At 43.5% G+C, this 24597-nt stretch overlaps 1 protein-coding gene across 1 annotated transcript; it reads right to left on the reverse strand.

The window, feature by feature from the left end:
* Positions 1–73: 73 nt before the first annotated feature.
* On the reverse strand, positions 74–23988 carry c21h18orf21 (chromosome 21 C18orf21 homolog). Its single transcript, XM_036515741.1, has 5 exons — positions 23698–23988; positions 16014–16036; positions 11435–11634; positions 1698–1891; positions 74–1278 (listed from the first exon to the last, which is right to left on the reverse strand). The coding sequence occupies exons 1-5, from the start codon at positions 23787–23789 to the stop codon at positions 1131–1133; spliced, it is 657 nt and encodes a 218-aa protein (XP_036371634.1). The 5' UTR covers positions 23790–23988; the 3' UTR covers positions 74–1130.
* Positions 23989–24597: the final 609 nt, after the last annotated feature.

The following is a 24597-nucleotide window of genomic DNA, read 5'->3' on the forward strand; positions in this document are numbered from 1 at the left end:
ATAAAACCACCTTGTGTTATGTCTTGCAGGATTCCAAATTAAACCAACAAAACAGAGAAACTGCTGGAGCATGTTGGTGAAAAGGTCATTTTATTTTTCTACACAAGCGCTTTCAACATCAGATTCTGCCCAGAACATTCCATTTTATACCTGTTAGGAGGAAAGTGTGTGACATACAAGAATTCATTGTACTTCCTGCTCAATAATACTGCACTTCAAACTCTATCTCAATGACACTGTTAAATACAAATGATATAATTTCATTACCATCTACGGTATAACTACTTGAACATTATATTAAAGTTACAATTCAGAAAGTGGAAAAATGTCTATTTGAAAGCCCTTGCAAATCTACATGTATCCTCACAAACTAGTCAGTAAAAAATATCTATCAGTATAAATGGTATTGCACACAAAGACAAAAAAATATTATGGCCGCAGCCTTTCTTTGGTCTTTTGTACAAAAATAATCTTTATAAAGTCATAAGGCAAAACACCCTTATTTATGTAAACAGTGTGCTCCACAGAAGCCCTTTTCTGGCCATATCATCTGGACCAACCATCACTATAACACAGTTTAAACAAATCCATCTATCTCTGTCAATACTCAAAGTTGCACGATGACTCAAAGTCAAAGTGCCACAGATACAATTCTGTGCACACCAACAGTGCTGTTTAGTGTTGTGATTTAACAAGATTATAAGAGTCGCTGATTTCAAAAACCATGTCTTAGTTATGTCAGAGTCTAGTCATGTAAAAAATGGTACGTGGACCTCTTGCCACTACGATACCTAAAAAGCTTGGCTAATGAAAGAAATCCACTCATGAGCAAGTACACTGTCTTGTGCACTGTGGAAATTCCCTGTCCCGGTGCAACATTGCACACACATATTATGGGAGAGAAGGGATTCTTTTCAGCACCTATGTTCCCCACAGAGGAGTGAGAAATTCCCGAAGAGTGTTGTTGGGATTGTTTCCCGCGGGACAGTGGTGTGAGAGGGGGCGTGACCTTTCAGAGCAGCAGCGTTAATTTAACTACGGAGGAGGCCCTCGCCTGCTGCTCTGGGTTCCAGGAGAGTTGTTCTGCTTCAGCCGGGGGCTGTGATGGGGGTTTACGGGGTCCCCGGGGCTCAGAGGGAGGAGAGGAAGGCCTTCAGGCCCCCTTTTTTGCTCGCCGGTGTGTCCTCCAGCACCAGGAGCTTCCTGAGCCGGGCAAACGCAGACTTTTTCCCGTCAGCCGACTTTGATGCGGAGCCGCTGGGCTGGGAGGAAGCAGACCTGGGGGGGACAAAGCATGCTTGCATGACCCTAACACATCGACTGTGTGACAGCGAAGCTTTTGCCATACACAGGGGCGTAAACCAGGACCATTCTATGAGAACTGTTCAAGGAGAAACTACGCAAACTTCATTACTTTTATAACATATTAACCCTTTTTTTTGCTATACCATGCTGAATATACACAGCTACACTGTGAACATTGCCTAGGGTTCACGTTCAAAAGCCTACTGACTGCCCAGACTCTCTCCAGAAAACGTAAAATTAACCTTTTCAATATAGTTGTTAAATGACAACTGTATCTGAAACTTTTCATAATTTATCAATGTATTTTAATGGATGTCAATAGCAATTATAATTTTGTGTGTTAATCATAAAATAAAAAAAAATGGTAAAATCTTGTATTTCCAGCAGTTTACCTTGGCGTTCCATAGGGCGTTTTCTCTGCAGACTTGGGCAGCGTTCCTCCATTTCCCGAGTGGGGGGTTCTGCTCGCCCCCTTCTGTTTCCCGCTGTTCCCGGGTGTGGCCTGGCCCTTGGAGATGGCTGCCAAAACATCCCGGCTCGCTCCACGGTTCTTCGAAGTCTTGTTGCAAGTGTGGCAAGTCGCCATCTTAAGGGAGGGAGAGAACAACATCACATTTACCATCAAGCTGAAGTGCTCAGAGGCTTTATTCAGCATGGTTGCCACTTACAACATGCCCAGCACAGGTCTGTGAGAAAACAAACACAGGGAATGTGTCTGGTTGGACGGAATGTACCATACATTTATGATTCTGGCTTTTGAGGGTCATTTAATTCACATTTAGTACAAAAACACTTTCCCTTGGGTTCATTTTAATACTTTTCTAATACTTCTTTCTTAATACTTTTCCCTCCCAGAAGACAGCAAATGAATGTCAAGCTCCATTCAGATTTAGGCCGATTTAGACAAATGGTCATTTTACATAAGCTACACTTTACTGATAATCTTTGAGGGAGCTGCTCTAAGTGCACTCTGTGGCAGAGTTTATTTGGCACTGTCTGACAGATCGTTGTCAGTAAATTTCCGTCGCCCGTGGTGATGTGCGTCAGAGACACTGGTCTGCCCGGTGCTCTCCACGCCACTTCCTCAACTGCTCCCGAGGACTGCTCTCTGTGCCAGCTGTGACACGGGGCTCAAACCAGAAGTGACCCCCCTCGCCCCCCTCTTCAAACTCCTGTCACATTCAGCTGCTCCCGACGACAGGAATTTTCGAGACGGGTCTCGAGGGGGGGAGGCGGGCGTATTGCAAACCAGTTCCTCGGCATTGCTCTGAGGACACTATGCACCGCTAATAAATCTCCTTCCCAAGCCTCACTCATCTCTCTCAGTAATGACTGTTGGTAGCATGAGCTTGTCTCCCTAGAGTTACGTTTCACAGGCGTAAAGATAAACACAACAGTGCCCAAGCTTACTGGAAAATACTTCCAAGAAATTTCCAGTTAACTCCCGGTCATAATAATCTAATGACAAGCCTACAAATCCTAACCTATCCTATGACCAGTAACTGTATTTGGCATGTGGACTGCAGAGAATAATGACTGGACTTCCATATGTATCATATATCCACAAATTTATGGATATGATATATCCATCCATATATTACCCATATATCATAACAGAAGAAAGCCAACAGCCCCAGAGGGGCGTCTAAATATGAAAAAGGATATGCAGGTATTTAGGAAGAGACCTATAAACAGCATGCCAGAGGGCCCCCCATCTCATGTTCTAACAACACTGTACGTGTTTTCCGTGCATACGTGCACGTGTGCTTGAGTCCATGGTTTATACAGGCCATCCCTGGTGTTTCACACATAGCACAGAATCACAATGGAGAAGCAGGCAAGTCGGGTCAATGAGCCAGTGCCAAGAGGTTAGCAAAAATTGATCCAGAAACTCGCTGTTCATAAGATACTGCAGAACTACGAAACTCAAGAAACATCCCCCGAAAATCCACACAACTTAAGTATCCCAGTCACTGTCCAAACTGCACATCATTTGGACAAGGCAGTAGAGAGCTGCTCCTTCCGAGCAGCTTCCCCCATGTAACTCACCGAGACGAATGTGGCCATGACGGAGTTAACAGGTGGCAGGAGCGCGCAGGGGCGAGAGAGGAGAGCGGATTCAGGACGACCAGGTCGGAGGACGTGTTTGCAACATCTCTCAGCACGCGCCTATTTATAAAGCACATCAGCGAGCCGGCTCGGCCAATCAGTCACGGAGGGGCGGGGCGTGGAAATGAAGCCACCCTTACGCTGATGACATCGGCAGAGCCCCCCCGCCCCGGGCTACGATCTATATGCACATTGAGAGATCTGCATTTCAACACACAACAGAAGCAATGCGCTTTACAACAGGAATGCCCTTTTTTACAGTTAAGTGTTTCCTGCAGAAAATAAGTTCAGTGAGGGTGCTGTGGATTACAGTGGTGGTGGTGGTTTGGGGGAAAGGTGCTTTTTTTTTTTTTTTTTTGCAGGGACCTGTGAGTGTATGGTGGTGGGGAGTGTGATGTCTTAAACATTAAGACAACACCAGTATTCATCCACTCAAATACTGTATTTTATAATTTACAAGAGGGCACTCCCACTGTCTGTCTGAGGAGTACACCAGGAATATTTAAGCCACTGCTATTCTTGCGTCAAGCCTTTTTGCTTTTGTTTTATTTTTGTCTGGCTAAGTCTCCAAAGGACCCTTGCTCTCTGTACGAACTGTAACCAAAATAAAGTTCAGGTGTGTTCGCTTCAATAAAATCTCTGCATCATCAGAACAGTGATGCACTCCCTGCCTGCATGAACTGAAGACAGAAAAAGCCAACCATTTAGTCAATTCTTCACTCCTTGAAACACTAAGGGCTAGGCCTATAACATGCCCATTTTGCATCTCTATATTTTACAGAAAAAAATAAGAAATTTTAAAGAAGAAAGTGTTCTTTTATAAAAAGACAAAGTGCAAGCATCTGTGCTGTACAGATCCTGCTGGATGAGACTGTATTGGAAAATTACCCAACACTGACATTTCAGCCTTTGAGCAATCTGATCGCATGGCCACACGGCTAACTTAATTCAATCTGACAGAAAATACTGGCCTGATGGAAAAATACCTCATGCAATGTTTCGTAGCATTTCAACTGTGTGGGGTTCCCTGACCAGATGCTACAGACAACTGCAGCATATCAGACTGAGGGAAAAAAGAAATCTGATTTGAGTAAAGAAGTTTAGCGTCTAGGGGGTGGGAACACTAGGAGCTGGCTGCCAGCTGACAAATACTGATATTTACCCCTGAGAAGGCGAATAACTTTTATTGTTCAAATCAGGCCCGTTTCAGTCTCTCTGCCTCTCTATCACAACACCATGGATACCTAATTTGTCGATGTCAATGTGTGGGCATATTACTAAGAACAAAAATAGGACATGATGCACGACCAAATTCCAGAGCCGAACAATTACGCTCACCTCCGGATCAAACAACACAAAACAAAATCCCTTGGCGACAGAGGCAAGTAGTTAAGGGCAGACGATTACATCTGATCGCTGAAAACCCACAGAGAATCCCGGAAAGGGGGGGGACGCGGCAGATGTTGGAGGGAGTGTATTTCAAACCGTATCGCCCCTGCCTCATCTCCATCCCAAATAGAAAGCGCGCCTAAATATAGACTCTCCCGCGTGCGCCGACGGCAATCGAGCCATAAAAATGGAAATAAAGCAGCCAGGTGGAAAAGATTACGGCTGGCGCGGAGCAGCCGGATACTCAGCTCGAGAATAAACATCAGACGAGGACGGCTGAACAAAAAAAAACGGGAGCAGGGGTTTCTGGGACATCGTGCGAGCGTGGCATGGGACTGTCGAGCCGTCTCCAGTGAACGTGGGTATCAGATGGGTTTAATCTGGCGCTAATAAAAGCTTGTTTTTTTTTTTTTTATCCCGGCGATCATGTGCTCGGAGAACCGCGGCGTGAAAGCCGGGGCCGTCGTAAATCCCGCGGGGAATTTGGACGCCCCCAAAACGGAGGCGAAGGCACATTTGTCGAATGGTGATAAGGAAGGAGATCCTCGAGATTAAAACGTGCGACACGTGCGTCTTCTCGTTCCCCTTGACCGTGCGACCCGCCTCAGTCCGCATGGGGAAAGCACACGTAAATGTGCTTTGAAAACGGAATCGTAAAGTCAACGATAAAAACGGTCGACAAAGGTGGAAAAACATGAATACAGGAGACACTTGCAACTTGCAGATTTTGGATTCAACTATTTGCACCCAGTAATGCTCCCTTTCGATTCCACCCCAGGCAGCCACACCAACCTACACCCTCTCACATAATACAATGCATATTCAATGTATTATTATATAACTATACAAATGAATCACTTGTATATTGCATTAAAACTTTTTTTTGCCTTATTCTCCTTGCAGTGACAGCCACTGCATTCATACAGGAATGATGAGATGAGATGAACGCAAGCCTACAATACATTCATATGTAATCAATGACACTAGAATGGAGCGGGCACTCACTGGAGACCAGGTGCTGCTCCGCTGATGTCATCCGGGCAACCTGCAGCAGCCTGATGAATCGCTGAATCACAGACTGCCTGAGAGCAATGAGATGAGGAAACCCTGGCTGACCCATCCACCCCTATCCCCAGCAGAATGAAGCCAATATATTCTGCAAATGTGGGCTCCCGGTCACTGTCAGCAAATGAAACAGGCGGGATCAAACCTGTGCCGCAAAGCTCAGCTTGCATTCAAAGTGAATGCCTTAACCACTATGCTACTTGGGAGCCCTACCACTTTGTATTCAAACTGAAAAAGTGGTAGTTTATGTTGGAAAATTACTAATTAATATTGGGACAGTGCAGTGGATTCCCCCATTTACAAACTTTATGTGATGGACCCACCCTATAGCCCAGAATCTCCTATACTGAAAACATCTTGCTTTTTTCCCCACTATGGGTGAGAAAGGCCAGCTACATGTGAGAGAAGGCCACTACAGGCCTGAGAGGGCCACTATGAGCCAGAGATGGTCTTCCTTGCTTAGCAGGTCAGGAAACGTGAGCTCTGGTGCAGGCAAGGGAGGGGGGCTTTGTGGTGTGGGCGAAGCTCAAAACGTGAACAGGAAATCAGATCCGTGCCCCAACACAGATGTCAGACTTCACCACATGTATTCGGGATTAACCTCCCCCACCCTCTCAAATACACTGAGCCCAAACCAAATACAAAGATGAACAGTGCGATCGATCCTGCCTATGGCCGCTTTGTTTTCCATTTATAGGCCGGTGCATCGAGAAACACCAGGAGAAACAGGCTAGAGTGACCTTGACGCCCGTCCAGCCTCAGGCGTGCCTGTCCTTGGCTTGCGGACGGGGGGGGGGGAGTGGCGGCGGAGAACGTCGATACGCTACATCCTGCCGTGTGGGAATTGCTCGCAGGCTCGCATGCTATGGCGAGTCCATACCGATAGCCCCAATCACCCCACAGGACTGACACATTAGTGCGGGCAAGAGGTCGAACGCCGGCTGCTCCATCACCATGGCAACAGGCAAATGGGAGTTCTCCTGCCAATGCTCTTCCTAGGGTGAGACGTATAGCCAACTGACAACGAATCCTCACCTGGCTTTCACATTTCTCTTGCAAAAAACTCACCTTTTTTTCCCCAAAACCTCAATTGATGGTCTACTCACACACCTGCACACCTGCAGTTACAGGTATAAGGAACTACAACTGGTAACCTCGGCTGTCACGTTTACTGTATGTAAAGGATCAAGGACAAAGCTCCCAGTTCTCACAGTCTCTTACAAATAGAAAGTTCTTAGTTCTTAATCTGCCCTACTTCTGTCTGGGGTTGGGGTTGTTATGACATCACTGGAAACTATGCTTAACAATACAACAGCTGGAGGACACACCACGGTGAGGAATCAAAGTCTAAATCAGGTTTACCTCACTAAATTCATACATCCAACGGAATTAACAGAATGCAAAAATAAAACTGGCAGCAAGAGGTTCGCTCGCTTCCGTGGGATGAAATAGCCATTAACCCAAATGGCTACAGAGGGGTGGGGTGATACCTCAAAATAAACCCGCAAAGATCTGACAAATCCTTGGCTCTCCTGTCCATCAGAGAGCTCGATGCTGGTGTGGGGCTCAAACCTCGCGGGCCATCTCTTCTAATCTAAACCCACAGTGTGCCATCAAATCTAAAAGCTATTTACGGCACGCAAGTCACTACCAGCCGCCAGAAAGATGTTGCTGAGTGTCGTCGCCCGACAGGCGCTTTAAGTGGGTAACAGATGACAACATGAGGGCTGCGATGAGTGGAAGGGGAGTCTGGGGCAGGTCGGCGTTCAGTGGCTCGGCAACATGTTCAGCGTGCTCAGTGGCACTTCAGCACTTCATATGACGGATTTAGAAACACTGTGGGGCAACGCATCAAATGGTTCAGTCACCAGTCTGCGCCTCTTCGCTGAACGCTGAGCGGGCAGCCATATGCTGAGGAACGAAAACAAGGGGACCCTGTGAGGGGGCCACATAAATCTACACATCAACCAAGCACTTATGTACACTTACGTGGAGCATTTTAGATTTATGTTTCTACATTTAGAATTCTACATTTAGATTAAGAGCGAAAGGTTAACACAGGAGAGAGACCATCTCAATGATAAGAGTAATAAACATTAATTAATGGTGAAAATGTTCTGACCGCTATCTGCAGGGCTGCCTTTTAAAGCGGTCGCGTCTCTTCTGTGGCAAAGTCCAAACCTCAGTGTGCCGCCATGCAATTTCCCCTGGGCTTATTTTTCGGGCATTTTTTGAACTCCCTACAGTGACAATATCCTGAGCTATGTCCTTGGACACGGTTACTTTTTAATTTTCCAAAATTAAAATACTAAATACAATACTGTAGCATTTTAATGAGCAGTCTTTATTTGGTCTTCTAAAAAAAATTAGAATTAGTCACATTTATATTGCTTTGTTGATGCAAATCTGTATTTATTACTTCTTACACATGTCCAGTGTAGTGAGGCAACATCAAAGTTGTTGCACATGGAAGCTGTTACATCTGCTGAATATGTCGGCCAAACAAAGTGCACTTGCAGTCTAAACATGCTGGACACATGCAGTGTTTCACAACAGCAGCTTTTCAATGCCCTCATCGCACTCTCTGGCTTTGTCTACATGCAGAATGAGGGTTTTGTTGTACCTGTACACGCGGTTTGCTTCCTCTTCCCCAAGCCCGCCCATGCAGAGAAGGCCATGCAGTCCAGCACTCAGACAGAACACATGCGTTTGCAAAAACAGTTCTGTGGAGGTTTGACACTCCTGACAAAATGCTGTCAGAGTAGAAACACGCCACGTCACTCCTACGTATGTATCACTTCTTTCCAGATGTCAGTATGTACATATTTGCTCTGCCATTACATACATACAGCATTGATAACAATATGACTAATAACAACCAACAACTAACCCACATCGCCTCACACACACTACTGCCACAAAAGGGCACTACTCCACACTAATGCTACTCCGTGTTTCCTCCGTCCTCTCCTGTAACTTGGCCCTGTGTTCAAATGAGGTGAGACCAGAGAAGTAAACATTTGTGAGGATGGACCTCAGGGTCATTGGGGGTATTTCGGTGCAGCACCCCAAAAAGGGTGTAGCTCTTACTGCTTTACCGAAATGGGGTAAGCCCTGTTGGGTCTTCATCAGAAAAGGGGCGACACGGTTTCTCAATTTGAATAGGCAGTCAATTATAATGCACCTCAGGTGAGAAATACTTTCTGAAAAGCACTTGCACATGACTAGGAGCGCCAGACAGGAATTCACACTTGCAAGGAGAGGAGCGAGATGGCTGTCATCGCCGCCTGCCTTTCAGAGCCATTATAACCTGAGATTTCACTCGGCTCGTTCAGGAAGAAAAAAAAGGTGCCGCGATGAACAGTCCAACAGACTCAGCTCCAGAGGCAGAAATTCCCTTCTGAAAGGAAAGCCAACCAGCTCACGCCTCAAACACGTGAATTTACATCAGACACACAAACGTGTGTCACGTGCAAGTGTGTTATCAAATGCGAAAGACTGAAAATATGATGAGAACATGCACAACAAAAATTGAATTAAGATAACAGCCAACACATAAATGAGTTCAGTACATTTATCATTACTACGTTAATATTCTGTTCTCCCAATTGCATTTAGTGCATGCGGTGCACGTTGTACTGGAAAATAGACGCAACAGCGCATTTTAGATTAAACTCTGTAATTCTGTAGCGTTAGTGATGGCAGAGCTGAAACACCAGGGGTGAAACTAAAGGCACAAATTGATGGAATTAATTGGTGCTTACATGCCCTATGCGAGGCTGCACATAAATTATATACAAAAAAAGATGCAATATATACATTTTTCTTTTATAATATGTTTTTTCCTATTTAATGAGGAATATGAATAATTATACATATTCCTCTTGTGCACAAACAGCGGTGCCCCAGCAGTGGGAGATTTGACTGCATGACCTTTCCTGCCTCCTTCTCCTCACACCAGGAAAGATAAGCCAAATTCCGCGACCCGTCTCCGTTCTCGCGCTTATCGCAGAAACTTCCTCTGGCCTCTGAATTCTAATCGGACCTGCCGCCTCCCCCACCCCTCCCCCCTGCGCAGTCCTGGCCTTGCTCTCTGGTGCTGCCGTGCATGGACCACGGTAGCGCCGTGCCATTTGCGTCGTTGTACCTGTGCGGAGTAACACACACTCCGTGCGGGGAAGGGAGAGGACAGAAAAGGCATGAACGTACAGGCCGACGGGAGCACGTGGCTCCTCTGTATTTTACATTCGGGCAAATGGAGATAATTTTACAACCAAGACTTACGAAATCTGTGTGACGACAGGGTGCATAACGTATATCTGGAAACTATAACCAAATACATTACATATATATACACATATATATACATATTATATATACTGGGGTCCAAAATTATTGGGACACTCACTTTTTTTTCTGAAAACCCACAATATTTTTGCTGCATAGTCCATCAGACATTGGGAAAGTCATATTTATGTCAATGTCAATTTCACCTTCATCTTCTGTGACCATGTTCCAACCTTGTTAGGTTTATATAGGCTATATGAGTGTTCAATTACGGGGCAGGGCAACATTCAATCAGGCCCAATTGAAGTGATGGTCATTTTTGTTCACTTGTCTGCACTCAATAAGTATGTAGCTACCTTTTAAAATTAAGTTAATGTCATGGAATTGTCAGTTTGTTTGGCAGAATTAATGTCATACATATTATTAAAATGTTGGATATAAGGGTACTTATCAGCCAATCGTGTGCCAACCACATAAAGAGATGTTTTGAAAATGTTAATAGTTGCCAAAACATTTAACTGTTTTCGCCACACCATAAATTAGGTTTGAGTGATAAAACTAATAGCTACATGGACACATCCACACTTAACCACAAAATGCCCAGGTGTCCCAATAATTTTGGACCCTAGTGTATATAATGTCACAATAATTGGAAGCAAGTGGAAAAAGTACCTTAGACTTGCTTGTGCATACGTGTACACAGTCCACGTACCTTCAGCTCTTACTTAACGTGTTATTTATGTGCTTGTTGTTAGTGTGACAGTTTGAGCGGCCAGAAAGAGAGAATGAAGGGACAGGCTTAGTATTTCAACCACTGTCCCATGTATAAACAGACTACGTAATCTCTACTTCACCAAATTACTCAAAATGCAATGTAATTTTTAGGAACATTGTTTTATGTTTCTACACAGGGACTCTAAAGTAAAACGCAAGTCACTCTTATATTGTGATTTCACTTCTGCTCGAAATTCAGTAGGCACGAGGGCATGATTTTGAATGCTTCCTACCATTCGTCTCTGTTCAGTGAAGGTAGAGATTCTGCCCCAAAGTAGAAAGCCCTTGCAGGACACTATGCGACGCCCAAGACAACTCGGCAATTCCGCTCACCGCTGCCTGACCGCCGCTTGGTAAACAGATGCTACTGAAGTTCGTTACAGGACTCTAGGACCCTCCCATGGTGCCAGTTCATTTCATCAGTGTACCCCTTGCCCTATCCTTAGTCCCCTCTTATACTGCCAGAATCCTGTCCCTTCCCAAATGGATCCCGGGCCTGGCTTACCAGAGTGCTGGAGGAGCTCCGGTACCTCTTCAGGGCCTTCAGCTGGTCCGGGCTGAGGACCTTACGAGCCGCCTCCCTCCTCAGGGCTTTCCGCTCCCTCAGGGACACCTTGCCTTTGGGCTTCAGCCTCACATGGTGGTTGTCTGCCTGTCGCCACTGGAAACAGAATGGGCAAAGCACTCCCTCTGTCACCTTCTCAGCTGGAATTGAGAGGGGAGATACATCCCTATTAGTCAAAGTGCAGTCATTGGCGAAAGCACAAAAAATGGGCACATAATATGTTACTGCACATGCATAAATGAGCATTTAAATGGGTTCTTATTTCACTTATATGTAAATATGTTCCATTTCTGAGAGGACTTGATCAGTTAATAATATAGTAGAAAAACACAGACTGCTTTGATAAATGTTGATGGTAATCTGCATTTATAATAAACATATTTAGACAAGGGCGTAACTTTGGGTTGAACATTGGCGGGGTTGAGATGTCCATGAATATGATTATTTGGGGGGGGGGGGGTTATTTTACCCTCCCAAATAATTAAATCACCAAAGGTTTACAATGTCTAAATATTTTATAGAATATTTAGACATTGTAAACCTTTGGTCTCCATGATATAAGAATGGTGTTCAAGAGCCCTGTAGAAGAGTGGTTGAAAGCACTAGTAAAGAGCAACTGAAGGAATGTTTGCAAGGGATGCTTTAAGAAGACTGCCTTAAAGCATCAAAATCTTTGTTTCAGTTGCCAGCATTTAATTAAAGCATTTCTGTTTTTCAAAGAGATTAAATGAGTGGAAAGGAGACATAAATTCATATTCTCTGACCAGACCCAGAGGAAACAGGACAAATAATTAAAGGTAAACTCCAAGCCAAACTAGAATGAATCAGAATGATTACAGTCAGGCGCTCAACATGGTGACAGTTACACTCTAGATTAAAGGCAAATGATGAGTTAAGATGGGTTCAACTGCCTGTTTTCCCTCACTGTAATGTACTCCTATACTGTACACACACATAAGAATACCTTTCAAAAGCAAGTCTTCCCTACCTCTGCAAGCCCAGGGAGGACACTGCAGGAAGAATGGCCTCCCTATAGCCAGGGGGCACTATACCCTGTTCAGGTATATGGGTGGAGCCCCACCTCTAAATCAACAGAAACAACAGTTTTTCAGTTAATCACTAGGGCAAGATTTACAATGGACTCATCTCCTGAGGTGCCATTTGCCCTTCACACCACAAACACTGGTGAAAGCAGAGCATTAAAGTTCTGCCCTTGCCAGTTGACCTCCATTTGCACAGACACAGTGATCTGAGCTGGTAACTTAAGGCTGGGGGTTAAACAGCATTCCAGACCCTGAAGCAGCACGAGACTCAAAACCACGTGACAGCCATTTCAAGGTCTGAGCTAGAAAGTGGCTGGTTTTATTTTAACAGCCCCGAAAGCTTAAAATTAACATCGTAAATCTCAGTAACCATTCACAATATTACCTAGAAAATCATGACTTAATTGTAATTTCTACCTGCAAGCACATTACAAACAAAACAAATTATTGTGCTGCATTAATCTTTGAAAATAAAACTGTAAAGACAAACATAAATACCTGTACTGGATTCTTGTGATATCAAAATCAACTGAGATGGCACAAGAAGGGATTCATATCATTTAAAATATAAGACTAATTTCCAGCAAACACGGAACAGAAATAATAACAAAATCACATTGTTATATAATTAAAATGAACAATATTCATGGATCAAGATACTTAATTCACCATTCGAATGAATCCTTTGGCTACCATGAAAACCATTCCAACCCTCTTTGCTGTCAAGATTACATATCAGTGTGTTTTCTTAATAAGTTTGCAGTTTTTAGCAGATAATGTATATTTTCAATTTATCTCAGAAGGAGCTAATCAGTATGATAGGTGGGTTACAATGACCTCACATTCTCAGTTTTCCTATAAATTCAAAAAAAAAAAAAAAAAAAAAGATGTATGCATCCCATTAATGCACTAATTAACACCCTTTAATAAGAGACAACATGAAATCACAAGGCCACCACATTTTTGGCACCTTGTCTCTAAGCAACAACCTCAGGATGGAATCATCTTTAAATATCCATAGTGTCACAACACATTCAGTGAAACAAGCTTTGGCAGCTGGTGCACTGAGAATCACATGCACAGCCCAGCAATACCGAGCTACAATCAGCATTCTGTCTATGTGAGGAAGTCTTGAATGAGGCAAACACACAGACAGTTTTCTGAACAGAAGTGCGGTGTAATGGTAATCTTTCATAACTTAAAGGTTTGATTCCCAGGTGGGCCGCTGTTGTTGAACCCTTGGACAAGGTACTTCACCCGATTTGTCAAACTCCAGCTATACAAATGGACAACATGTACGAACTGTAAGCTATGCAAGTCACTCCAGACAAGAGTGTCCGCTAAGCTAGCATAATGTAATGTTTCATTGAGGCTGGGCTACACACGCTCGAGGTTAGCGAGGAGGCGCTTCATAAGGCACTGGCTTCGATGGGCCCGCTAATCACAGCCAAACACAGGGAGAGCCAGAGTTCCCAGATCATTTTTTACGAGAAGCGCTTTAGTCTGAGGAGTCACACAGACACAATGGTGTGAACTCATAAAAGGTTTACAGTGAAGCTGAAGTGAAAAACACATGCTGTTAAGAGATGTGTAATGGTATACTGCGGGGGAAGGCCGTCCAGCCACAAAATAGTTTGTACTTCTGCTTTACATGTCATTAAAGGGATGAATAAATGAACAAATACCTGAACAAATAGCTCTACACATGACAATGTCAGTGCTTAAAGCCACTGCACACTATTAAAACTCTGAATCTTAGACTGATGCTTTCATTAAAAATATTACAATTTGGCTTTCATGTTTTACTATAGAGATTTAAGTGTAGTATGTCAATTTGCCGCTACAGAGCCAGAATTTTTCAAGGTCTCCCTATTTCTCCTCTCAGGAGAGTCGGGCTTGCAGATTCTTTTTGGACAACATCTGAGGCCTCTAGCTCACTATGTATTCTACACAGCTCCTAGTTAAGGCCCTGGTCCTCTCTCACACTCTCTCTCTGCTCCTCTTCCTGCTTGTGCCAACAAACCCCTGCAGCTAACCCAGAATGCAGCTGCACAAATTGCCTACAATCTCCTTAAACGTAGTCAAGTTACTCCCCTCCTCACATGACTTCATTGGCTTTCTGTTGTTGCTCGCATCAAGTTCAAAACCTTGGTGATGGTATGCAGGACAATTTGTGCTGGAAGTTGCATTGAATAAGAGCATCTGAAAAGTGTCATGTGATGTATAATGACATAAATACTGCTGCCATGAGGATGGCTGGCCCAGCCATACTGGGGACTTTCGCTCGTCTCTCTGGTAGAGCCACGCTCTGTGGTTTGAAGTGTGAACCAAAAACCAAAACAGCACGTCAAAAGAAACCAGGCTTCGAAGGCTTCTAACTGCTGCACTTCGTTTTCACTTTTCTGAGCATTAAACCACAAGCTACACTGGACTGGAAGTAGGAGTGGAACGCAACAATGGTGAAGACGGTTTCTGTGAATACCATGGTTTCAGTCTGGGACAGAGTATTCCTCAAATGAGGAAATAAGTGATTGGGCCTCTGATGTGTCGAAAGAGGAAGAGACTGATAGAAATGACACTGAAAGCACGTCCAGCTCAGATAGAGTAGCCACTTCTGCTTGCGTTTGATCCTCATGCATTTCAATATACACATTATATCTGGTGGCAGAAGGTACAGTTAATATATAATGCAGGTCATGGACATTTTAATCAAACTTCCCCATCAAACATAACAAGCTAAGGCAGGAACTACTGCTCTGTACTTATCTTACCACATCCCTTTCCAAAAATGGCACAAACCTCGGCTGCTTATTAGCTTTACTCGGTTCTAACATGAACATTCAAATAAATCCCACAAAATGTATCCAGTTAGCTAGCTAATTAGCTAGCTAAAATTCACAAAAGGCATTTTGTGCTCCCTGTTTCAACATATAACATATTAAAATATGGAAGTGATTCAGTTACAGTCAATCAACTCACAGGCAATCAGCCAGAGTGACTCCACTGATTGTGAGTTCCTGCTTACAGAAAACAGTGAAGATTGTCCTTTGACTATATTGATATTACTGCAAGTCCAACATAAACTTTGATACAATGCACAAAGCACATTGGACACCAAAAATCTTCAACCAGCACAAAATGAATGACTAAAATAAAATAATAAAATTATGTATTTCAAAGTGTCAGCATCATAACCCTCTTAGTCAAAAGACACTTGCAGCAATCTTCAAAGCATCTTTTTTCTCCACTGGTTTTGCATTAATTTTTATGTTTGTCTTTCTTCCCCACTGAGTGCTGATCCCATTAAATTAAAGCATTTCTTTTCATCTACCTTATCTGTATCAGCTGTTGGTTCAACTGAGTAGTTTATCTATTGAACACTCTGACTTTTGTCCCAGAATGCTTTGCGGGCAACCCAATGTAACTTTGGTTTGAAACTTCACCTCACTCCCTGCAGGTGCATTAATTTAACTCACCTTCCATACACTGGTGTCTTCGCCTGAAAATAGACAAAGGGGGAAAAGGGTCAATATTTTATCAATCACAACTTACACGACGAATAGCATCTGTACTACCATTGAGCTTGATGGTGTTAGGGGTGGGACTACAACTTTGTTCAGTGAACAACGCATGAATTACCATCTGGCATGAGATTATTAGATCTCACTACGAGATCATTTCATAATCTGTGACAATCACTTCACTAATCAGCCCTGTAAAACCAAACCATAATGACAGCTGTATTCGAGGGAACATTTTCAAAACATGCCACTTAAGAAAAAAAAAAAATCTACTGTTACTTATTATTGTGTTATCATAGAAAAATGATCAAGTAAATAGTAAAGGAGGGACAATACAATCCATGGCAAAGCACTGAGTGAAAAATTCACTGAGTGCTTCCTGCAGTTTGACTTAATTTCCACATAGTCTGGGACTCTGTGATGGTCTTCTCTGGGGAAATGTGCACATGAATAAAGAATTTCAGGTCTCCATTACTCACATCTATAATCAGTCGACAAACCTTAAAAAAAAAAAAACGACCATGGAAAATGATACTGGAGATATGGGACATGTGCAGGTGAAAAGTGAAGGCCTATTAAAGCAATCTGGTACTGATCCATCAGAGCCATATTTACGCTGTCAGATTACAGTTCCCCCTGCCATCCGGGCTCAACAGCTCACCCCTCATCTCCTGCCATGTGCCCACCACTAACCCACTGAGCAGCAGGGCTGAGGGGGACTGCGCTGTGTGCCTTAGGCAGGATTACCCACGAGCACCCAAGGCCAGTGAATACCCCGCGGACTTGCTGACCCAGTCATACACCCTGACTCATGACTCAGTACCTGAAAATCTGCCATGGGCATAGCTCAAGCACAAGTGTAGAGTCCTACTTGGATTCATTCCACATTTGACCTTAATTCTAACTCAATTTAAATGCAAGTGTTACTTTCTGTCTTCACAAAGTTTAGCACATCCAGTGATTAGGAAAATTTATGAAAAAAAAACTGCAGGAATACTGAAGAAAGTGAGGCGTTTAATTGTGAGTCGGAGTTGAGGACAAACTTTGACTGGACCCCGGCCAAAGTCCTCAAAAACAGAGGGCATATCCTCACAGGCAGTGGGAAGTAATTTATGTGTTTACAGATTCTTATTCATGAAGGATGCAAAGAAGGAAATGGCACTGAGCATTGAGTTGAGTCAGCAAGAAACTGGCACCCCCCCACTCCCACAAATCCTCTGCCCTTTCCTCATGCTGACTCTTTAATCGCCATTTGTGCGCTAAGCTCACCCCAACTCCATGCACCTCTATGCTCATGAAAGAGTGGTGGAGCAGGACGAATGTAATCTTTAGCACGCAGCCAATGGCTACTCTTCACACTGCATGCGTGCCGTGGGACAGAGAGCGGCGAGGATAAGCGAATATTGCAATGACGTCATCTGAGCAGCCCACAGCAGCTGATAATGAACCATGTTAAACTGGCGTTGATGAACCGGCTCTACCCCAGTGGAGCTCAGCCAATTACGTCCCATTGCTGTGGACTCCCACTGCCCACTGATTGACCGCCCTTGACTCACAACTTCTGACACCTCGGGCTGTAGGGTTCGGCCTGGAACATCACTTTAATTTATTCCTTTAATATTCCAGGATCTGACTTTTGGCCCTTTGCCAAAGGTAAACCTAACACTCACCTCCATTCATCATGTAAGGCCCCATTAACACTTTCAAAACAGCCTGTTAGCCTGGAGGGACTGTAAAACTGCATGATCAGTGAGACCAGATACTTTTAAACCCACAGAAAATATGAAACAGAACAACACAGCAATGTACAACAAAGATGTCTGAATAGTGGGCTTCATATTTAAATGAAAACCTGAATCAGCGCAAACCTCTTGAAGTCTTCCTTGTTTACGCAGGGCCAAACCCAGATGTTTAACTGTATGCTGACAGTGCCTTAATGAAAGCTTGCCCTGTGAAGAAATGATACTCCAAAGTATCTCCACTGCAGTAATTTAATTAAAATATTTTTCATACATTTCCTTTTAAGTGAAGCGTTTATTGCAATGATATCGGCTAACAAGCAGCCTGCTTGGGCGAGATGTTATCAACAAAGAGTAAACTGAAACGGGAGAACTCTGTCCATCAGATACAGGCCAGGAAGGCAAAGGAATGTCCTGTTTACTCCAAGCAGTACCGGATCACTTGGAGAGTCAGGACAGCTTGGGAGACCCTGAAGGGGGGGTCACAGACACCAGTGCCCCCCTTAAGGCTGCTGAGGCTTGGCGTGAGTCTGCAGATGGCAGACTGGGAGCGTTGCAATGACACCCCGCCCCCAACAGCTGTTTCGTCTGGGACGCACGTTCCCGCTGACAGGGTTGATTGTACAGCTTGGGGGCCAGCACAAGGGCACGGAGTTGCCCTGGCGATGCAGTCACCTCTCCTCATCAGCAGGCCTGGCTGTCTCTGGAATAGCACACATAGCGAGCGTCGTGCTTACCGTAAATGATGCACAGCATGACCATGGGCGAGGGGGGGAGGGGGCACCAAGCCCTGAACACGTGGGCCCCCTGCGTTTCAAAATAATGATCATAATAATGTCCCTGTGCTGGGGCTGTGATGCTGGCTCAGACACCTGCCTGGAAGTTTTACATCAAAGGGACAAGAAGGTTTTCCAGTACTTGTTAAATTATGGCATTGTACAAAAGGGTCATTACATCAGCCAACACCATCAATCCTTCCAAGGCTAGGACTCAGAGTCCAAACAACAGCATCACAAAAAAGCACACTGAAGCTCATTTAGGCTATATAATTTCTTACCCAAGTCTTACTCATTGTCTTTCGTAGGTTAATATCAACAATTTTCATGTTGAAATATTGAAAGTTCTTAAATGTATTATCACTGGATTTTATTTTAAAATGATTACAAGTAAGATTTATTCAACACAGCACATTCATGACTACGAAATACTGCTCTTGTCTGTGCCATACTGGAGTTGTAGAATATTTTCCATGAGCAACTGACTTCATGCAGGTGATAATAGGCTGGCGAGGGCTGTTGGAACACAACTGTGAAGGATCAGGACTACCTGCAGAGCTAAACACCATTATCTCCTACCCCCTCAACTCTCCCTCACTGCTGGCCTCTTCCCTTCAGCTATCAAACAAGCTTCAGTGACACCTGTCTAAAACATCCTCCCCTGGCAAACTCACACTCTCGACTGCAGCCTGGCTGGCCTCCAAACCCATCAGAGCACACAGAACCTTGTGACAGCACCTGTGATTCATTCTCCTGCGTTTTGTTTCATGTGAGCAACCTGGCTCTGTACCACAGCCACCCATCTGAATCTCTGCTGCTTTTCACAGGGCAGGTCCTCCTCTGGTGGACTTGTCTTGGCAGCCCTTGAAGGAAACAGGGTCTGTGCTCCCTTCCTCAGCATGTGTGCCACAAGGTTCAGAACACGGTCCCTCCACAAATTTCAGTGTGCCTTACTTAAGGGTCTATCTGGGTGACTACTCAAAAGCTTGGGCTAATTCCACTTACGTCTTACTACTACAACGTCTTCCTGTTGAAGTCTTTGGCAGTACACTACCTCAAGCTCTTGGGTGCCTAACATTCACGACCATCTCACTGCTGCAATTCCAGTGATGATCAAATCTTATTCTTTTCTGTCTTCTGGCGCCCAGGTCTCTTTATGACTCTTTGCCTGTCTGCTGATGTCTCCTCCTGGATTTCTGGCCAGCAACTCAAGCTAAACCTCCCCAAATTACACACACAGCTCCTCCTGACTAGGGGCCCTCGAGACCCCCATCTTGCCAGAGAACATTATTCACTCTGTCCTTCCACCGTCACCCACGAACTTTGAATTATCACTCCACTTAATCTCCACTAAACTTCACCAGTCCATCATCTAGGCTACATAATAAAGAGGGTTTCTGCCTACCGTTTCTTGCAAAATATCATTTTTATCCAGTTTTAGCACTTTGTAGACATTATAGTTTCATAATCTCCTCTGGACTGGTGCCTGACACTGACATACCTGCAACTTCCTTTTCTAAGCAGCACCTAACAGAAAACCTTGATAAAGGATGATCTCCTATATGTGTTTTTTGTCATTCCTTTCAGGTACAGAAAAGGAGTAACAGTCCGGAAAATCTGGCAAAGGCTAAAAAGGCAAACATTCACATTTCCCCAGATGAAGCCTGACAGCACAGAAACAGACCGTATTTTCATTTCTACTGCAATATCCACAGAGTTCCTGGCACAGGTGCAGTGGAGTTAAAACAGGAGAGCTGAATGAGATTTCAAAAAGAGCAACTGAAAACCAACACCAACGTGGGCAGCATGCTTTAGCTCTGCTGCCTGAACAAAGAAAGCACATATGGTGTACTTAAAAAAGGTGTGGTCATCGGGTCAAATCTATCACCAACAGGACATTTTCAGCTAATGAATTAATTTCCCATAACTCACCTTTGAAGGACTTGATTCTGGTCACACTCAATACTTGTCTATTCTAGTCATGTTTCTCCTTTACTGAAAGAGGCATCTGGGTGTTTTCAAAGCCAAAATGTAGCTAATTGGGATCATTATACACATAGGAAAGTGTTCATTCAAAAAGGGTTTCTCTAGACCTGTTATGTCCAAATTTAACTGATTAGAAACTCTGGTTTTGCAAAGAAAAAAAAACACTGCCTACTCACAGAATGAAAATGTTCAGATACACATGGATTCAAAATCACAAGGTTATCAAATATTAATGTTATAATTAAGGTTATGATGGACAAAACACAGGCGTATCACTGACTTCTGAGAATCAGTATCATAAAAGACATGCAGATAAAGGCGCAGTGACATTTGGTCAATGACTTCAGCAGCCTCCCGGCACAATGTGTCATGAGAGTAACAGGAATCGGACACATCACGCCCAGGGAACATCACATTAATCTCTTTTCCTGGGCGTCAATATCGTTAAGAGCTCTCTTTAGTGGACATACCGGCGGACAATACCGGTATCCAACACGTCACAAGTTCGCGATGGTTTTAATTTGCGGACGGTTTTACGACGAGTGACCAAAAGAAGCGTACATCTGGAAATTGAACGTTCTCGACGTTGTAAATTTTGTTTGTCATAAAATCAGATTTAAATGGTACTCGGTTCCATCTCCCGTTGCTGTGTCACTTAATCAACTCCATTGGCTGATACTATAAAGAGCTAGGCTACTTATCGGATTTGAACTTAGAGCAAGCTTTTCACAGCTTCAGCTGCCAGGCGGCTTTGGAACGCACACGGGCACCTGCTGGCAGAGAGAACGCGGGTTACGCGCCAGCTGAATCGCTGCTCGTTGCAGGGTGCATGCGGGAGAATTCATAAACGCAAACAGCTTGAGGTTCAGGATTACAGCATTTTTAAATGGGAAGCTGTCCAGGCGAAACTAGACTATTTTCTTTGAAGAGACATGACGTAAGTGTATTTTTGATAGGATAAGATCAACCGTCCTCCCTAAAGTAAAATATTACTAGACTATGTGTGTTTGAGCAATGAAGTAAAGGCTTTGTATATTGCCAGGAATGTAACACGTTGTCCATGTACAGTATACCTCCACTCGAATAAGGTCATTTTGTAATCAGTAAAAGAGGAACAGCTTCAGCAGCAATTTGTCATCTCAATGTTAGACGTATTCTCATTTTCAGCTCTCAGTTGTTATTTGATAAATATGGAGGCCTACTAAAGTTATGGATTCAGAAATATATGCTGGTCATAAATTTAACACAGATCTCAACTTGACTATCTGACGTGTTTCCGAAAGCACTGCAACACAATATATTCTGTTTGTTGTGCACAAAATGATTAATTTTCACAAATCCACTCTAAATTGGTTGTCTATCAGTCAGCTGGAAATTTTGAATGCGTGACAAAGACTGGTAACTTTGTTGATAACACATGTCAGATGCTTATATGGTGTGACACATGTGACAGATGCTTATACTACACACTACCTTCTCCAGAAGTAGCAATAACCTTGTTTACTGGGCACACAATTCCAAAAAGAAAATCCATCTTGTCCTTATCTGTATTGTACAGGAGTGTGTGTGTATATGGGGTTGGTCTTGTCAGAGACTACCGATAATATATAGCTATCTACATGAGGTCAACAGAACAAGGCAACAGACAGCCCAGTAGGATTCATGCCATGAAAATAGCAGCTCTTCAGGCAAGACTGCGATTATGACCCATTAAATATCATACTTTACATAACAGAAAGGAAATATCACTGGCTAAATAGCTGGACTTCTGTAAATGCACAGATTTCAACACAACTATACATTCCGTTTGACTATCTGGTTTTATATACCCGTAAACCAGGGGTGTCGCGGTAAAAAAGAGGTGGGTAAACTATGAATTCTGTGATCAAGGTAAGGCGGACAACAACATACCGATATAAAAAGGTTTTCAGAATATTTGCTTATTTATTTGTAGAATGTACATTTCCTGGAGAAAATGTGAAGTGGCCCAGGTGCTGCATGGAGGTTATCGCCCAATGCTTGGGTCCCGAGCAATACAGCTCTTGTATAACAATACAGGTTGTCATAGGCTACCATCAGGTGGTTCCTAGGGTGTTGTCGGGCATCACTGGATGCTCCCTGGGGCCTTACTGTGTGGTTCCTACATTTAAAAGGTGAAGCTGGAATTCATTGCTAAACGAGACTATGGATGGAATAAACACAGTTGAAGTCTATGAAGTGTATTAATCACCATAAAGAAAGTATGAAACAATGAAAGACAGTATGAAAGAAATATAGTTTATGAAGTGTATTGATCACCACAAAGACAGTATGAAACTATGAAAGACGGTATGAAAGCAAGAAAAATATAACATCTATTAAGTGCACGAATCACCATAAAGAGAGTATTAAACTATGAGAAAGTCAAAGGACATCCCATAATAACCTGAAAACAACCCAGAGCAACCAGTAGTACACAATGTGAAATTACAATCTGCATCTAGAGTGGAATTCTGAACATTCCGCAATGTATGTGTATGGGGAGCATGACTCAAACAAATTGCTAAAGCTTAAAAATCTCATCGCTTAGATATTTAAACATGAGTGACAGTAGAAGCTGAACATTTTGATGTAACATGTCTATATAGTTTAAAAACTGTAGGAGCAGCAGCAGTTTACATCGGCATCGAGGAGAAGGCTTGCGTTTTCACGTTTAAGAAATCGCCGTATATCCATTCGTCAATGACAGGAATACAGACTCCGATACCGTAAATGCTGATAATGCAGCGCAATTTTGAATAGTCTACGGCTTGCGTTGGTAAAGCAATAGGAAACTCTAACTCTATTTCAGAAATGTAGGAGGTGCGTAAACGCCGTTTACGTGCGTTTAGCCTCCACTACAGCCCTGCCCTAAACATAGTAAACTCTTCCCAGAAATCACAAACGTTTCACCAATTTTGACCGTCACGTAACAATCACCGTCGTAGTCCCAAGCATGTTGCTAAAAATGGTTTGTGCTACTGCTGCCCTCCAGTGGAAACAAGTAGTTGCGCCAACAGCTGATGTGTCGCATGCTGAAAAACGTAATTTGTTTTCTACACCAAAACAGTGAAATCGTATTTCGTATCGAAATTTTACGTATCGACCAAGAAAACTTACATGAGCAATCGGGCTTGCTCCGGACAGATGTCTTTGTAATAGAGGGAGGCCTTCTTTAAAAATTCAAGTGTCTCACTCGGTTCAGCAGACATGCTTGTGAAGTCAGCTTGAGCAAATCCTGGGTAGAACGGCTAAGACAGTAGGCGGAACGACTCCCTCTATAGCTGTGCGTATTCTTTAACGCAAATAAAACAAGAGTTATTCAAATCCCTGTGGTAGTATTTCATTTAAGGAACCTATAATTTTCAAGAACCAGTAGAGCACATTCCGAAATACCGCTTTCTCACTTGATCAAAACTACCCATCATGCCTCACTCACCAGCAAGACACTATGGGAAACCGAGTCCGGGTGGAAGCGAGTCCAACAGGAACTCATTGCAGCGTGTTGCCATGCATTTAGAGAAGGTGCTCTTCGATCAATCAAAACAGCGAAGATGCAGGGCAGATTCAAATATTTGGAAATCTCATGTGTATTTCAGCTTGTTCGCTGAGGAGACAAAGTCAGCCGAAGAACCTATGAAAATCAATCATTCTTGGAATCATTCTCACAACATCGATCCCTGCCCCCATCACCACCAAAAAAAGTATTGTAACATGATATTACTGGGTACTTCACACATCAGTCCTATAGAAGATACTGTCAAGACAGCAGTCTGGTGTAGTGTTAAGATGCAGGGCTTGTTGTATATCTGAACTGCTAGAGTAAATGTCCAGCTGTATAAAGTACCACATGTGACAGTTAGGTATGTATGTTCCTCTGGATAAAATGCATTTAATATAATGTTACATTTCCCTGACAATAACTGGAATAGGAATAAGCAGTTTGCTTGTATGAAATTCAAAAATCATGTCTGGCTTTTCATCAGTGTAGAATAACACAGCTTTGATAGATTATAATGT

This window comes from Megalops cyprinoides, chromosome 21 (assembly GCF_013368585.1).
Source record: "Megalops cyprinoides isolate fMegCyp1 chromosome 21, fMegCyp1.pri, whole genome shotgun sequence".
In the NCBI taxonomy this organism is placed as follows: domain Eukaryota; kingdom Metazoa; phylum Chordata; class Actinopteri; order Elopiformes; family Megalopidae; genus Megalops; species Megalops cyprinoides.

Excerpts from the sequence above, each read along its gene's own strand:
- c21h18orf21 (XM_036515741.1), bottom strand. The coding sequence starts at position 23,789 with ATGTCTGCTGAACCGAGTGAGACACTTGAATTTTTAAAGAAGGCCTCC. Across the intron at positions 16,037-23,697 it reads GAGCAAGCCCGATTGCTCAT|GCGAAGACACCAGTGTATGG; the intron begins GTAAGTTTTCTT and ends GTCTATTTTCAG. Across the intron at positions 11,635-16,013 it reads AAGACACCAGTGTATGGAAG|CTGAGAAGGTGACAGAGGGA; the intron begins GTGAGTTAAATT and ends TCTCAATTCCAG.